General features: G+C 46.3%; 1 protein-coding gene across 1 annotated transcript in view; it reads left to right on the forward strand.

The window, feature by feature from the left end:
- The first annotated feature begins 300 nt into the window (after window positions 1-300).
- Window positions 301-17,424, forward strand: part of LOC147905483 (E2F-associated phosphoprotein) — a 29,133-nt gene continuing 12,009 nt past the window's right edge. Inside the window, exons 1-2 of the mRNA XM_087380161.1 lie at window positions 301-512; window positions 678-840. Coding sequence (XP_087236287.1) covers window positions 476-512; window positions 678-840 — 200 coding nt within the window. The 5' untranslated portion in view covers window positions 301-475. The remainder of the gene's footprint in view (window positions 513-677; window positions 841-17,424) is intronic.

The raw sequence follows: 17,424 nt of genomic DNA on the forward strand, positions 1-17,424 counted from the left end.
GTCTCGACTGTTTGTGAATCACAAAATCTGCAAACTCTGGCATGTCGTGGAAAATATATATAAAGTATTTAAAAATAGCTATTCAAAAATTATATATGTATATATATATATATATGACACCCGCTCCGCCAAGGTGGGGTCTCAAGTATCAATTTTCAAGTTTCAAGACCTTGGCTACTTAGTATACTCAACAATCTAGGTAAATGAGCGGTCATACCAGAGAGACCTGCATATATAATCTACCTAAATTGTTGAGTAAACTACTTCAAAAATTTAGGTAGATGAGTGGTCATACTAGAGACCCGCATAAAGTATCAATTTTAAGTTTCAAGACCTTGGCTGAGATCCCACCTTGAGACTGGTCTCTTAGCCCGTGTAGATGGATCAAGCTACTCGTTTTAACTGACACACATTTAAACTGCTTGGTGGTGGCAATTTCTTTGTTTTGTTATTATCACATTGTGCTCCTGTGATCATGAATCAACGGATTTCTGCCCTCGTCGATTGTTCAGGTATCTTTCCCTCTCACATAGCAGTTTTTTAAATCTCTAAACCTCCTAAGGAGTAACGGATTTTGCTTTTTTTCGTCGAAGGCTTTCGTATTTGTCCTCCTCTCATAACTACTTAACCAGTTTTCTTTTTTAGTTGCAATTGATTCCCGGACGCTTTTGTGGCAGAGTCCAGTGACGATGAATTGGATGAGAGTCCGCCGGAGTTCTATGATTCTACAATTGACGAACGAGACCAGGCTTGGGTAGAGCGGAAGAGGGAAGGCAGGAAATCGGATGCTGTGCTTAGTTGTCCAGCTTGCTTTACAACTCTCTGCATCGATTGTCAGAGGTTAGTCTGCTTCCTCCCTAATTCATTTGTTAAAAGGTTGCCTTAAATTGTAAGGCGTTGTTTGCCTTTAGGAGTACTGGAATAGAGTAAGGAGGAATACAGACCAATCAATCGACAGTCCAGGAGGAATTCGAGAGCTGCATGCAAAACCAGTTGAGCTAGTCTCACAAACGTCCAAGCTGTCCACGGAGCAGAGAAATCAAATGGAAATCCAATCGAGCCACTGCAAGAGACGAAGTCTAGCTCTGTTTTTTTGGACGAGGATCTGCACGATGTTTCCAATTGTCTTAGAATACATACACTCTGTCCAGATCCACGGCCCCCAGTTTCTGTCATTGAAACCTGGGTGAGATGTACGTTTCTTAAAAAAGTGTACTGTGTCTTCTTCTTTGAGAAAGCAGATATGGCAACGAATGCCTTTACCAAGGCCTATAAACAACAAGGAATCCATTGAGAGACTTGGTATCTTGATTTTTACTCCTAGTACATGTACATGCACATGCCTTCATATGGTGGCTTGCTGATGGGATGTGAGGAACTCTCATATCTGTGTCCGTCGAGCTGTCTCTCGAGGCGATGGAGGGCGTGGTCTCCTCGATCTCTGTATCCAATGGGCTACGTCAAGGGTGACGCCTAGTCTCTGGCGGTCTCCTCTGAGGACGGTTGAAATCGACCGGACCTCAATCGTGCGTATTCTGGTCACTTTCCGTACCGCATGTGGATTGTGTCTCTCTCGTCTGGCAGCATCATGGTGGTGCTAATTCATGATGCTCTCAATCTCATCAAGCTCCTATCCCTCAGCCTCCCAAGTAGCTACTTAGATGTGTAGAAGTCTGTAACCCGTGTCCGTGCTCTGTCGATATCGATGACCTGTGGCATCACCTCGTGCTGCTCTCTGGTCTGTCGCATCAGTATATCTTTGTGTTGTCGCATCTCAATCAAATAGAGCCCAACACAAACATGGTCGGGAAAGTGGATCAGTTGTGTAAGTGGACCAAAGCCATGCCTCTCCTGAAAGAGGCGGTGATATCACCCTCGCATCTCATAGTAGACTGGGTAGACACATAGAAAGTGCTCCTCCTACTCCCTTCTTTCCTTTGTTCTTTCCCTTGTTCTAGATTAGGTTTTGATTTGTAAGATTGGATATATTCTAGTCTTGTGAAGTTATATGTATGTGTGTTTGTGTGTAAAAGATTTGCTTTGCTTTTCTACATGCACTAGCTATGAAGCTTTGGGCTTATGCTTTTGGCTGCTTGCTTACCTCAGTTGTAGAGAACGTTGGCAATGAGGGACACAATTATTTACCATGAAAAATGGCTTTGCCAACAATTTAAAGTGGCCCTCAAGCGCTCTCTCTCTCTCTCAATATATATATATATATATATACATATTAATATATCAAGGAGCATACCCCATAAGAACAGGCCAATTTCAGTGTCTCAACGTTGAAAGCGGTACATATCCATCATGAATAGTAGAAGTAACTACACATCAATTGTGGGAAGTATAAACATATCCTCTCAGACATACATATCCACACACCCGCACACTTGAACATCCATTTATACAAGTTTTTGTTAGCACTTATGAGATGGAGAGACTCAATATTGACACAGGCTAGCACTACAGGAAAAGAGTAGTCTGTTTTCTGTTGATTCAAGTTGTATTCTCATTCAAATTACAACTACTTGTGAATATTATTTTAGTGGAAACATTTTGAAGAAAAATAAAGCTTATGGCTGGTAGGAAGCACACCATTGAAAAATAGAATGAATTTGATGCAATATTAGGAGGCCACAACATGAATCAAAATTTCACAAGGTAAAACTTGCACGTTTACAGATATGGCTTTCACATTAGCAAAAGAAACTTGCTCTATGTTAATGATAAGTTGTAGAGCTGTAAGAATGAACCCTATTAAGCTCAAGTAATTTCAGAATTGCCTGAATTGAGGAATGTTAACGAGGAGATAATTTTTGGATTTACGTGCTTACTATCAACGTTTCATCCATCACCTTGCACATAAGGCTTGACCCCTTTATTTGAACTTCTGTGTATTTGGGCCGGGGGGGGGGGGGGTTGGGCTTGACTAATTTGATTTTATTTAATTTGAAGCGAGTGACAAGGCTCTCAAAATCTAAGGGATGCTCTTATCTCTTTTCTATGCCAGATATGTACAAGCCGTTTCTATTGTATGGAAGTGCTTGTGTAACTTTTATTAGGGCAGATCTTATGCAAGGTAGTCGTACTAAGCAGGAGGCTGAATGAAGTAAAACTCTATTATCATGTTTACAAGAAGGACTGTTGGTGAAATACGAAGGTTTGGAAACATTGCCGAGTTTGTAGATTTTGATAGGAAATATTTAAGGCTGTGACCAATGTTAGGACGATTAGGGGCATTTTGCCTTCTAAGTTTTTCCCCTTAACCACAGCTGGTGGTTATTGAGTGAGTTTTTACTCATCCTAGGGTTTACCTGGGTTTTGAAGGTTTTGTCATGTTGCAAATTGATGCTTACAACTCGAATTAAAACCAGCTTAAAAACATCACATGGAATAGAAAAAGAAACCAAATAGCCAAAACTATCAAAGACCCAAAAACTCCTTGTACATATTTGAATCAAGGACACAAGACACAAGGATGACCTCAGACTTCATTGCACCTCTACGGAGGTTTTTTGCTGATTACATGACTCTAGACCAAGACTATGGACACAACTGAGAAGATATAGACACCCTACTGTATGCTAGTAGCTACTAGCCAGCCTAGGTAGCCTGGCGTCAGAAAAATGGACTACAAAACCCACGAAATCGAATCTCATCAGGGGTTTTCCATTGTGGAGAATAGCTCAATTACTAGACTTAGTCACTGCCACACGATCAACAGAGAGAATCGTCTCAAGGATTATGAAGCTGCCTCACTTGATTGGTCATCCATGCTGGATATTGCAGTTGACATGCACCGCCACTTTCTGATGCACTGGATAAACCTTGATCTCCACATGATCACCCACATCATCTTGTCCAATCACTAGCACCCAAATGTCCAATGACACGTGGCCAAAGAAAGAGCCAGTGTATTCTCAAGGTCTCCCAATGATGCTTTTGCCAACATTCCCCCCAAATGCTGAACGAGGGAGGAAAACAAAGTGTAAATTTCAACACAACAACCTGGTAACAACTCTGACCAAACCGACAAAACACAAGACAAGTCAAGTGTCAAAAAAAGAGTATACTCTCCAAAGCCAACTCTAAAAACCAGGCACCATAAGGTTCAAAATAATAAGTCTTCATCCAACACGTCAGCAACAAGAAACTTCACATTTTCTTGTGTCGTTGAATCTTCCATACAAGTGTTCCCTTCAAATTTTCTCTGAAGTCTCGTTTTCAAATCGATCCATTTCCAGTAATCGCATCTTTGCACGTCCATCTGTCCTTCAATGCAACGAATTGGTAGTTGACTTTGAAATGCCATTCAAAAAACCAAAATGAGTGCTACAGAGCGGCAACCCTCAAGACAAGCTCAATAAGGCAGATTGCAACAAGTGCTAAAGAGCAGTACACTTTGAAGAGACTGTTGTTACAGAGCATGGAAGCAATAGAAGATAGACACAATGAAAAGAAGTGCTCATAGAATGAAGAACTATGAGAGCCATATGTAGGGCATCTCTACATGATCACTGACATCATCGATGACTTCGGAGCTCCACAATCATCTCCTCAATCTGCTCCTAGATTCTCTCAATCATCCTATGTGGCTTTCCACCACCTAACTGTGCTTATGGGCACCTAACTGTGCCTCTAGCACTCACACATAGAAACCAAGGTGTGCCTGAGGCATACACCTTGAGATATCCCATCAGAGACAACCTTCAAAGCAAGCACCATAAGGCTTAGAATGCCCTGTCGTCTTCATCTATGCTAGCTACAACAGGCTGCTCGAAACTATGTACAGATACACAGTTGAAGAAACGCTCCAAAGAAAAACACCTTTAAGGAAGGAATTACTGCCTCGTCAAATCGACTCCCATACAATAGGGAAGACAATTGGCAGAGCAAGCAAAGTACACACTGAGCAGCACCACTTCTAATTTGCAGATCTTCTCAAAATCTCAAGGACTTTTAGAACCATTCAAACGTTCAGACTCTTTGGGATCCTCATAACCTCACATAATCTCAACGAACAAGCTCGGGTAGAAACTCACAAGAACCCAACTGACACTTGAGACGAAATCCTCACAGACCCTTACGATCCTGTTTTGATACCATATGTTGCAAATTGATGCATGCTAGAATCGTTTCATTCTCTCTTACAACCTGAATTGAAATCAACTAAAAAACGTCACATGAAATAGAAAAAGAAACCAGATAACCGACACTATTGTATATTTGAATCAGAGACAAGACACAGGATGACCTCGAACTTCAGCGCACCTCGATACAGGATTTTTGCTGATTATGTACATGGCTCCAGACAAGACTATCGACTCAGCTGAGAAGATCTAGGTACCCTACTCCATGCTACTAGCCAACTGAGGTGGCCTAGCGATGGAACAATGTCGAATCTCATCAAGAGTTGTGGACAAAAAGAGTTTCCATTGTGCAGAATAGCTCACTTACTAGCCATAGTCACCGCCTCAGCGTTCAATAGAGAGAACGGCCTCAAGGATGATGAAGCCGCTTCACTTGATACCGGATATTGCCTGCCACACAGTTGACATGCACTGGATAAACCTCGATCTCCATGTGATTACCTACATGATCTCGTCGAATCACTAGCACCCAAAGTTCAAGTGACATGTGGCCAAACAAAGAGCCAACGTATTCCCAAGGTCTCCCAATAAAGCTTTTGCCAATATGTCATGTTGACAGCCCCTTTGTACTTTATTATTGCAACTTCAATGCAGGATTGCTCCACGTTTTTGCACTCTCCACCATCTCCATTTCTCACATTTGGTATTGGAGGCTTATTTATATATGCACCAGCCGTATATCAATGTTTTGCAGTAGCAGCCTGCAACAGTTTCAACTTGTTTCTGCAGGTATTTTCACAGATTTTGAGCTGTTTAAGATCTGTTTTTACAGTTTTAGGCCTGCTGCAGCTATAAACAGGCTAGCTATTGCCTTTGAGGCCTTGCTTTTAAGATTCGTTTTTAGGGTTTCAGGCCTTTTGCATCTGTAAACAGGCTGCCTATAGCCTCAGAAGGCCTTGCGCCAGCTAGGCGCTGGTGTTGGAAGCATTTTCAGCATATTTCGAAGCATGCTAACACAATTGTTGAGACCTTGCTGTTAGAGGTGACATCTTGTGTATCACTGAGTGAGGGGTTTGGTTGTGGGTCTGCCCGCCCATGTGAGGAGAGTGAGGGCCTTGTTTGTGGGTTTGCCCGCCCAGGAGAGCCAAAGGGAGAGAGCAATGGATGCCGCCCAGTCCGTGATTGTGGGGAGGGGTGTACGGAGCAGATACAGGGCTGTTTTGCCCTCCTTTGGGGCCTACCTAGTGCTGCCACTAGGCTGCTCCTATGGCACCTAGTAGGCACCCTGGTTGGGGGGCCTTGCATGCTCAAAGACCAGCCAGTCACCTGGCCCTCCTGGGTTGGCTGACCAGTCAGCCACCCCCTACCCCTATAGTTGGTCACCTCCGGCAGGGGGACGGGGGGATCCTATATTAGGGCCCCTCTCCCCCATTCTCTCCATCGCAGTGTACAAAGCGAGCAGTCCACTTGGAGTTGAGGTTCTCCCCAGCAGTAGAGGGGTTTTCCTTGTGCAAGTCTCTCTCTCATGTGGAGACCTCAATTATCAATAGCTCTGTTTTTAAAGGCCACCTCCCCATCTGTAGTTCTGTTTTCCTTGTGGAGACCTCAATTGTCAATAGCTTTGTTTTTAAAGGCCACCTCCCCATCTGTAAGCCCCCATATGAGGAGAGCATGGGGGGGGTGAACCTGGTGTCTGAGAGATGGCCACATGGGCAGCACCATGGCTGCCATGTGGGCAAGAATCAAAGAGAGAAGAGAGATGTACCAGGAGGGACCATCATGGCTGCGTCAGATGGTGACCTTGAGAAGGAAAGATGGCGAGGGTAACGACCCCCTGAATCTGGCCTGGCAAGAGGTGAATCTTGAGCAGCAGCATGGTGAAGGTATCCCAGGAGGTAGGCACTCGTATGGCGAGCCACGTGGCAGTGGGTGTGGGCAGGAAAATGACCTGGAGCAGGCCCTTTATGTGGCGCAACTTGGCGGGGGTTACCAGCAGCCTGGCCGGCCAGGTATAGGGCTGGTAGGGCTGGTTCTAGCCAGCCTACCATGCCTAGAAAATGGCAGGGCAGAGGGGGGCTGGAACCTGCATATATAGGAGGGCATCAGTCCTAGTTTTGTGGGCCAAGGGGTCCTTGTTTTGAGCCCTAGAAGGGAGCATTTAATGGGCCAGAGGGGGCAGGTTAATCTACCAGCAGGTCGGCCTTTTTGGGCCTGCTGGGTCAGTTGGTTGGCCAGCCTTCTGGGCCTATAAAAGGGAGGGCCTTGTGCCCTCATGCTTATCCAGCAGTGCAGCCTTCAGGAGCAGTAAGGAGCAGCAGGAGACCTATACTTGGGCCTACTTCAGGGAGGTCAAGGAGGATCAGGAGTGCTGCAGACTTAGCTCCACATTGGCTGAGACCTAGGCTGTTTACTAGGGCAGTAAGGTGCTGAGATCTGGACAGAGTCTACATATGCTCGAGGTGGAGCACACAGGCTGAAGTCTAGGGATATCCGGCAGATAGTAGAAGTATGTGGTAAGATCAAAGGACCACGCTCTAGTGGGACTTTGGATCTATCTCTCTTTTGTATTGTGTCCATAGCTTTGGACGGAAATATATATTCTTTTGGTAGCTTCTATATCTAGCTGGTTCATTGTCTATTGATGAGTCTGCACATCTATGTGATGCACATAAGTTTAAGAAGTTTGTGATTCCACTCCCCACACATAGTGTGTGAGCTCCTGGGCTATTCTATCATTCTTGTGCATACCCTCTGTTGGTCGATTTCTAACATGGTATCAGAGCTCAAGTAAGACGCTCGCAGGTGTGGGAGCATGAAGGCAAGGACCTTGCTGAAGGACGAACCTGATTCAGGAGCTCTTGGGAATCGACTTCCACGACTGGAGGACAATGCCCTTGCGAGAAGGAGGGTGACTCAGGTTCAGTCAGGTGCGTAAGGAGTTCTAGTCTACAGAAGGTTGAGTCTGTTCAACTTTGCTGTGTGGTTTAGCAGCAGAGATGTGGATTCAGAAGCCTCTTCAGCCCCTTCTCTCCCTTCCTTCTCTCCCAGATTTCTTTCTTTCACCATCCCTAACTTTGGAGAGTCTGGGAAACTAGATGGGACAAATTACCCTATCTGGAAGGTGAAGATCCGGAGTCATTTAGTGGCTTGGAAACTATGGAAACTGACAACGGGAGCAGAGGCGAAGCCGGAGGATATGGTGGACAATAAGGGGGAGATACTCATACCAGTAAATGGAGAGGAGCTCGAAGCTTGGGAAGATAGAGATGCCCACGCCCTGGCATTGATCATAGAGACTACAGCGGACTCTGTGCTTCCTTACATCCAGATGACGGACACGTCAGTAGAGGCTTGGGCACTTCTGAAGGTTCTGTACAAGATAGATATCATATCACGGATCTTGCTTCTTCAACATCAGCTCTACAACTTGGATATGGGTGAAGGAGATTCGGTACATGATCACTTGATGAAGGTCAAGATGGTAAGGGATCAAATAGCATCGGTTGGTCAGAAGGTGGACTCGTGCCATTTGGCCTTGATGGTACTGAGGAGGCTATCTCGGAGTTTCAGAAGCTTTGTTATGACTCTGACAGCAGGACAGATGACCGAACGTCTGACTTTTGAGGAGTTTGGTCCATTACTGCTGCAAGAAGAAGCTAGGGAGAAGCTCTATAACAATGACAAAGATGACAAGGCGTTGCTTGACAAAGGGTTACGCTGGCAAAGGAAAGGGCAAGGATGACTCTGATGACGAGGACACCTCTAAGAAAAGGAAGAAGCAAAAGAAGTGCTTCTATCGTGACATGGCAGGCCACTATGCGAAGGAGTGCAAAAAGAAGAAGGTGGATCAGGAAAACAAGGAGTCCGATTTAGATTCAGAGGGTGACACAAAAGCCAAAGCTAATGTGGTAATCAAAGAACTGTTCTTGGTGACATCTCCGTGTGTTACTGAGGTCAGATATGCCGACCTAAGAAAAGGAAGAAGCAAAAGAAGTGCTTCTATCGTGACACGGCAGGCCACTATGCGAAGGAGTGCAAAAAGAAGAAGGTGGATCAGGAAAACAAGGAGTCCGATTTAGATTCAGAGGGTGACACAGAAGCCAAAGCTAATGTGGTAATCAAAGAACTGTTCTTGGTGACATCTCCGTGTGTTACTGAGGTCAGATATGCCGACCTAGAAGCCACAGTGAAGATGTTTGACATTGAGATGTGGGCCGACGGGGAGTCATAAACCTTTGTGAAGGTGAAGGACATCATGGAGTGCTTAGAATCTTCCAGGTGTGTGGCTGTTGATACTGATAGGAGGATGCATTTCATGGAGTGCCCTAGGGTTTCATGTTAAAATGGACGTGGACGCTGTAATTCAGAAGGGGGCAGCACAAGATTGTAGGTACGAGTCAAAGAGAGGGAGAGAGTGCAGGTACAAGACGAGTTGAAAGAGAAGTCACGTCAAACTTAGATAGATTGAAAAACACAAGTACAAAGTACTTGTACTCAGGCCTAGGACTAAGTGTCCTAGGTGTCACATAGGACTAAGTATCCTATGTGGCATAGAAGGCACTAAGACTTAAGTGCCTACACTTATGCCTACAAGGCACATACCATGGCCTATAGGGCATCACTAGAACCACCAAAAGATGGCCTACAAACCCCGCTCCATGGGATGGGCTGAAGTACTCTGGAAACGTCTCAGAATACCTGGTAGTTTCTGGTCATGTTGTCACATGTTCATCGAAAAGGATATAGCCACCTATGAATGTACAAGGAATGTCAGATCATGTAACAAAGGGAACCAAGTGTAAAGCCTGTCAGAAGACTTGAACTTGGGACGAGGAAGTGCCTTTGTAAACATATCTGCGATGTTGTCCTCTGTGGGAAGATAGGACAACTCTATGTCTCCTGCTGACAACCGCTCCCGAACATAATGATAGTGAACTTCAATATGCTTGGTATGCGCATGAAACACTGGGTTACGCGCAATGGCCAAAGTACTCTGGCTGTCAGTGTAGACAATAGTGGAGGATGTCTGGCAAATACCAAGATCTATAAGTAACTGTCGAAGCCAAACACACTCTACAGTACCCAGCCTCACAACTAGACGTGGCAACTGTTGGTTGCTTCTTGCTGAGCCAAGAAATACATGAATTGCCAAGCAAAAAACAATTGCCAGTATGTGACACTCTGGTGTCGGAACATCCTACCCAGTCACTATCCGTGTAAGCATGCATGGTAAGTGAACCCTTATCACCATAGAAGAGGGCTAAATCCTGAGTGCCTCTGAGATATCTGAAGACTCTCTTCACTGCCTGCCAATGCTGTGAACTGGGCGTGTGCATGAATCTGCTGAGCTGAGATACTGCATACTGCAAGTCAGGTCTGGTGTGACATAAATAAATAAGGCATCCAACAGCCTGCTGATAAAGAGTGATATCACATGGTGGGCTCCCATCATGAGCTGAGAATTTGAAGCCAGGGTCCACTGGAGTAGAGATTGGCTTGCAATCCTCAAACTGAAAACGATCAAGGAGCTGTCCAATATACTTGGACTGAGACATCATGATACCCCCCTCAACATGAGCAAACTGAATGCCCAAATAATAATGGAGCTGTTCCATGTCTGGCATGTCAAAAATCTGCTGCAAATCAGCCTTGAAAGCTGCAATTTGCTGAGTATCTGGGCCCGTGATAAGCATATCATCCACATATAAAATCAGCACTAAAAAATCAGATCCACTCCCACGGAAATAAAGAGTGGGTTCTGTGGGACTATTCTGAAAACCAAGGGATAGTAAGTGTGCATGAATTTTGGCATACCATGCCCTGGGTGCCTGCTTCAAACCCCCATGAAGAAAGGCAGTCTTGATGTCAAGTTGGTGCACTTGCCAATGATGATGGGCTGCAATGGCAATGACACATCAAATGGTAGTAATCCTGGATGTGGGAGCAAATGTCTCCACAAAGTCAATGCCTTGTTGTTGGGCATACCCTTTTGCAACAAGACGGGCTTTGTATCGATCTATGCTGCCATCAGATTTCCTTTTTAATTTGTAGACCCACCGCGTTCCAATGGCATGCTTGCCAGGTGGGAGATCTACTAATTCCCAAGTGTCATTTTTGGCAATAGATTGTAACTCAGCTTTCATTGCATCCATCCACTCTTTGCTGTCAAAAGCATCTTTATGGCACAAAGGCTCTTCATTGCAAGCTGTAGCAAGGAGTGCAAACTCAAGAAAGTGACCATGCTGTCTATTCCCTGATCTTGTCCGGGCAGCAAAAGGCTGATCTTGTTTGCTGTCCCTCAATGTGTCAAGAAGCCATCTGGGAACTTGCCTTTGCTGTCTATTGACAGCTCTTTCTTCAATGTCTGCATCATTAGTAATGGGATCATTTTGTGCCGGAAGAGAAACCTGCAAATCAGCATGAGGTGGTGGCTGATTATTGCTTAGTGGAGGGCCTGCAGGAGGCTCATGTTGCTGCTCAAAATCCTCTTCTGATGATGGTAGAGGTAACCAAGATTCAAAGGCATCAAACATGTCAATATCTGGCTTTGCTTTGCAGTCCACAAGAGGAGAAGCTGAACGTTCAGCAAAGATCACATCTCTACTGACAATAATCTTCCCAGTATTTGGTTGATATAACCGATACCCTCTGCTCTCCTGGCTGTAACCAATGAATATGCATTTGATTGCCTTGTCATCAAGCTTATGTCTCAGCTGAGATGGTACATGAACATATGCAAGAGACCCAAAAACTTTCATGTGTGAAAGTGAAGGCTTCCTGCCTTTCCATGCTTCATAAGGTGTAATAGTCTTTAATGCCCGTGTAGGTGATCTATTCAGCACATAGTTGGCACACATTACTGCATCAAGCCAAAATTTATTGGGCAAAGACTTGGCCTTAAGCATGCATCTGGCCATCTCCTTTGTGGACCTGTTTTTCCTTTCAGAAATAGGATTCTGCTGAGGAGTGTAAGGAGTAGTGCATGAGTGAATAATACCAGGCCTTCCGTACAACTGTACAGAAGGGAATGCAAGTACACCTGTTACTTGGGGAGCTAGACGCTTGCTCTGATACCACTGTAGGTACGAGTCAAAGAGAGAGAGTGCAGGTACAAGACGAGTCGAAAGAGAAGTCACGTCAAACTTAGATAGATTGAAAAACACAAGTACAAAGCACTTGTACCTAGGCCTAGGACTAAGTGTCCTAGGTGTCACATAGGACTAAGTGTCCTATGTGGCATAGAAGGCACTAACACTATAAGTGCCTACACTTATGCCTACAAGGCACATACCATGGCCTATAGGGCATCACTAGAACCACCAAAAGATGGCCTACAAAGATCACACCGGTTATTGGTATGTCCCTCGATGAGGTGCATGGTTTGCTTTTAGAGCAAGCACACAGGCAGTACGACGATTTGGCATGTACTTGATGTTCTTAATTTAAACCTTTATAGCATGATGTGGAGAGAATCTACTCCTTCATATGTCTCAGGTAATGTGACATTGGAAGGAATGGGCCTTCTTCGAAGGCAGAAGGGGAAGTGTGGGTGCTTCTTCAAATCTCAGACACAGATTGCTGGAAGGTGATGGACAAGTTGTACTGAAGCCAAAAGAGTACTTGCTTGAGAACTCAGTGAGAGTTCGTGATCCAGGTTATCTACAGATATATTTGGGATTTCATTTCTCGAGATGGTTCCTTTGTTACAGAGTCTAGACCTTGCCAAAGGAAGGATGGGTTGAGACAGACCGTGAGAGAATGGTGCCGGGAAGACTTTAGGTTGTTCACTCATTATGAGGGGGACAACTGGAAGATCATGGCATTTGGATTGCTCCAATTTAGAGGCGGGAATGTGAGTGAAGGTGGTGGTGCCAACGGGTGCTATCGTGGATGGACCTGTGTACCAAGATGGTTTGCTTGTGCCGGACCAAACCTGGAGAAGTAGGAGCCACTAGTTGAAAAGCTAGGAACCGGAATTGACACCGGATTGTGCCAGAGGGTTTCATCATGGGAGCTGTTGGGGCAACGTCATCGGCGTGTTGGCGTTGGGCCTAGATGTGTCGGTGAGAGGGGGTGTTGGAAAGTTCACCTCCCAATCTGTAAGCCCCCATATGAGGAGAGCGTGGGGGGGGTGAAACTGCTGTCTGAGAGATGGCCACATGGGCAGCACCATGGCTGCCATGTGGGCAAGAATCAAAGAGAGAAGAGAGATGTACCAGGAGGGACCTGGTGACCTTGAGAAGGAAAGATGGCGAGGGTAACGACCCCCTGAATCTGGCCTGGCAAGAGGTGAATCTTGAGCAGCAGCATGGTGAAGGTATCCCAGGAGGTAGGCACTCGTATGGCGAGCCACGTGGCAGTGGGTGTGGGCAGGAAAATGACCTGGAGCAGGCCCTTTATGTGGCGCAACTTGGCGGGGGTTACCAGCAGCCTGGCTGGCCAGGTATAGGGCTGGTAGGGCTGGTTCTAGCCAGCCTACCATGCCTAGAAAATGGCAGGGCAGAGGGGGGCTGGACCCTGCATATATAGGAGGGCATCAGTCCTAGTTTTGTGGGCCAAGGGGTCCTTGTTTTGAGCCCTAGCATTCAATGGGCCAGAGGGGGCAGGTTAATCTACCAGCAGGTCGGCCTTTTTGGGCCTGCTGGGTCAGTTGGTTGGCCAGCCTTCTGGGCCTATAAAAGGGAGGGCCTTGTGCCCTCATGCTTATCCAGCAGTGCAGCCTTCAGGAGCAGTAAGGAGCAGCAGGAGACCTATACTTGGGTCTACATCAGGGAGGTAAGGAGGATCAGGAGTGCTGCAGACTTAGCTCCACATTGGCTGAGACCTAGGCTGTCTACCAGGGCAGTAAGGTGCTGAGATCTGGACAGAGAGTCTACATATGCTCGAGGTGGAGCTCACAGGCTGAAGTCTAGAGATATCTGGCAGATAGTAGAAGTATGTGGTAAGATCAAAGGACCACGCTCTAGTGGGACTTTGGATCTATCTCTCTTTTGTATTGTGTCCATAGCTTTGGACGGAAATATATATTCTTTTGGTAGCTTCTATATCTAGCTGGTTCATTGTCTATTGATGAGTCTGCACATCTATGTGATGCACATAAGTTTAAGAAGTTTGTGATTCCACTCCCCACACATAGTGTGTGAGCTCCTGGGCTATTCTATCATTCTTGTGCATACCCTCTGTTGGTCGATTTCTAACATGGTATCAGAGCTCAAGTAAGACACTCGCAGGTGTGGGAGCATGAAGGCAAGGACCTTGCTGAAGGACGAACCTGATTCAGAGGCTCTTGGGAATCGACTTCTAGGACTGGAGGATAGTGCCCGTGCGAGAAGGAGGGTGACTCAGGTTTAGTCAGGTGCGTAAGGAGTTCTAGTGTACAGAAGGTTGAGTCTATTTAACTTTGCTGTGTGGTTTAGCAGCAGAGATGTGGATTTAGAAGCCTCTTCAGCCCCTTCTCTCCCTTCCTTCTCTCCCAGATTTCTTTCTTTCACCATCCCTAACTTTGGAGAGTCTGGGAAACTAGATGGGACAAATTACCCTATCTGGAAGGTGAAGATCCGGAGTCATTTAGTGGCTTGGAAACTGTGGAAATTGACAACGGGAGCAGAGGCGAAGCCGGAGGATATGGTGGACAACAAGGGGGAGATACTCATACCAGCAAATGGAGAGGAGCTCGAAGCTTGGGAAGATAGAGATGCCCACGCCCTGGCATTGATCATAGAGACTACGGCGGACTCTGTGCTTCCTCACATCCAGATGACGGACACGTCAGTAGATGCTTGGGCCATTCTGAAGGTTCTGTACAAGACAGATAACATATCACGGATCTTGCTTCTTCAACATCAGCTCTACAACTTGGATATGGGTGAAGGAGATTCGGTACATGATCACTTGATGAAGGTCAAGATGGTAAGGGATCAACTAGCATCGGTTGGTCAAAAGGTGGACTCGTGCCATTTGGCCTTCATGGTACTGAGGAGGCTACCTCGGAGTTTCAAAAGCTTTGTTACGACTGTGACAGCAGGACAAATGACCGAACCGCTGACTTTTGAGAAGTTTGGTCCATTACTGTCCAAGAAGAAGCTAGGGAGAAGCTCTATAACAATGACAAAGATGACAAGGCGTTGCTTGACAAAGGGTTACGATGGCAAAGGAAAGGGCAAGGATGACTCTGATGACGAGTACACCTCTAAGAAAAGGAAGAAGCAAAAGAAGTGCTTCTATTGTGACACGGCAGGCCACTATGCGAAGGAGTGCAGAAAGAAGAAGGTGGATCAGGAAAACAAGGAGTCCGATTCAGATTCAGAGGGTGACACAAAAGCCAAAGCTAATGTGGTAATCAAAGAACTGTTCTTGGTGACATCTCCATGTGTTACTGAGGTCAGAGATGCCGACCTAGAAGCCACAGTGAAGATGTTTGACATTGAGATGTGGGCCGACGGGGAGTCAGAAACCTTTGTGAAGGTGAAGGACAGCATGGAGTGCTTAGAATCTTCCAAGTGTGTGGCTGTTGATACTGATAGGAGGATGGATTTCATGGAGTGCCCTAGGGTTTCATGTTCAAATGGACGCTGTAATTCAGAAGGGGGCAGGGCAGTACAAGATCACACCGGTTATTGGTACGTCCCTCAATGAGGTGCATGGTTTGCTTTTAGAGCAAGCACACAGACAGTACGACGATTTGGTATGTACTTGATGTTCTTAATTTAAACCTTTATAGCATGATGTGGAGAGAATCTGCTCCTTCATATGTCTCAGGTAATGTGAGATTGGAAGGAATGGACCTTCTTCGAAGGCAGAAGGGGAAGTGTGGGTGCTTCTTCAAATCTCAGACACAGATTGCTGGAAGGTGATGGACAACTGAAGCCAAAAGAGTACCTGCTTGAGAACTCAGTGAGAGTTCGTGATCCAGGTTATCTACAGATATATTTGGGATTTCATTTCTTGAGATGGTTCCTTTGTTACAGAGTCCAGACCTTGCCAAAGGAAGGATGGGTTGAGACAGACCGTGAGAGAATGGTGCCGGGAAGACTTTAGGTTGTTCACTCATTATGAGGGGGACAACTGGAAGATCATGGCATTTGGATTGCTCCAATTTAGAGGCGGGAATGTGATTGAAGGTGGTGGTGCCAATGGGTGCTATCGTGGATGGACCTATGTACCAGGATGGTTTGCTTGTGCAGGACCAAACCTGGAGAAGTAGGAGCCACTAGTTGAAAAGCTAGGAACCGGATTGTGCTAGAGGGTTTCATCATGGGAGCTGTTGGGGCAACGTCATCGGCGTGTTGGCATTGGGCCTAGATGTGTCGGTGAGAGGGGGTGTTGGAAAGGTCACCTCCCCATCTGTAAGCCCCCATATGAGGAGAGCATGGGGGGGGTGAAACTGCTGTCTGAGAGATGGCCACATGGCAGCATCATGGCTGCCATGTGGGCAAGAATTAAAGAGAGAAGAAGTAGAAGTAGAAGTAGAATTTATTAGCGTCCTCGGGGGGCCAAAAATGACCCATGGAGGGACCATCATGGCTGCATCAAATGGCGACCTTGAGAAGGAAAGATGGCGAGGGCAACGACCCCCTGAATCTGGCCTGGCAAGAGGTGAATCTTGAGCAGCAGCATGGTGAAGGTATCCCAGGAGGTAGGCACTCGTATGGTGAGCCACGTGGCAGTGGGTGTGGGCAGGAAAATGACCTGGCGCAGGCCCTTTATGTGGCGCAACTTGGCGGGGGTTACCAGCAGCCTGGCCGGCCAGGTAAAGGGCTGGTAGGGCTGGTTCTAGCCAGCCTATCATGCCTAGAAAATGGCAGGGCAGAGGGGGGCTGGACCCTGCATATATAGGAGGGCATCAGTCCTAGTTTTGTGGGCCAAGGGGTCCTTGTTTTGAGCCCTAGAAGGGAGCATTTAATGGGCCAGAGGGGGCAGGTTAATCCCAGCAGGTCGGCCTTTTTGGGCCTGCTGGGTCAGTTGGTTGGCCAGCCTTCTGGGCCTATAGAAGGGAGGGCCTTGTGCCCTCATACTTATCCTGCAGTGCAGCCTTCAGGAGCAGTAAGGAGCAGCAGGAGATCTATACTTGGGCCTACATCAGGGAGGTAAGGAGGATCAGGAGTGCTGCAGACTTAGCTCCACATTGGCTGAGACCTAGGCTGTCTACCAGGGCAGTAAGGTGCTGAGATCTGGACAGAGAGTCTACATACGCTCGAGGTGGAGCACGCAGGCTGAAGTCTAGAGATATCCAGCAGATAGTAGAAGTACGTAAGATCAAAGGACCACGCTCTGGTGGGACTCTGGATCTCTCTCTCTCTTTTGTATTGTGTCCATAGCTTTGGACAGAAATATA

The sequence above is a fragment of the Dipteris shenzhenensis genome, chromosome 1 (genome assembly GCF_047967505.1).
Source record: "Dipteris shenzhenensis isolate YYH24624 ecotype China chromosome 1, Dip_SZ_1.0, whole genome shotgun sequence".
NCBI lineage: Eukaryota > Viridiplantae > Streptophyta > Polypodiopsida > Gleicheniales > Dipteridaceae > Dipteris > Dipteris shenzhenensis.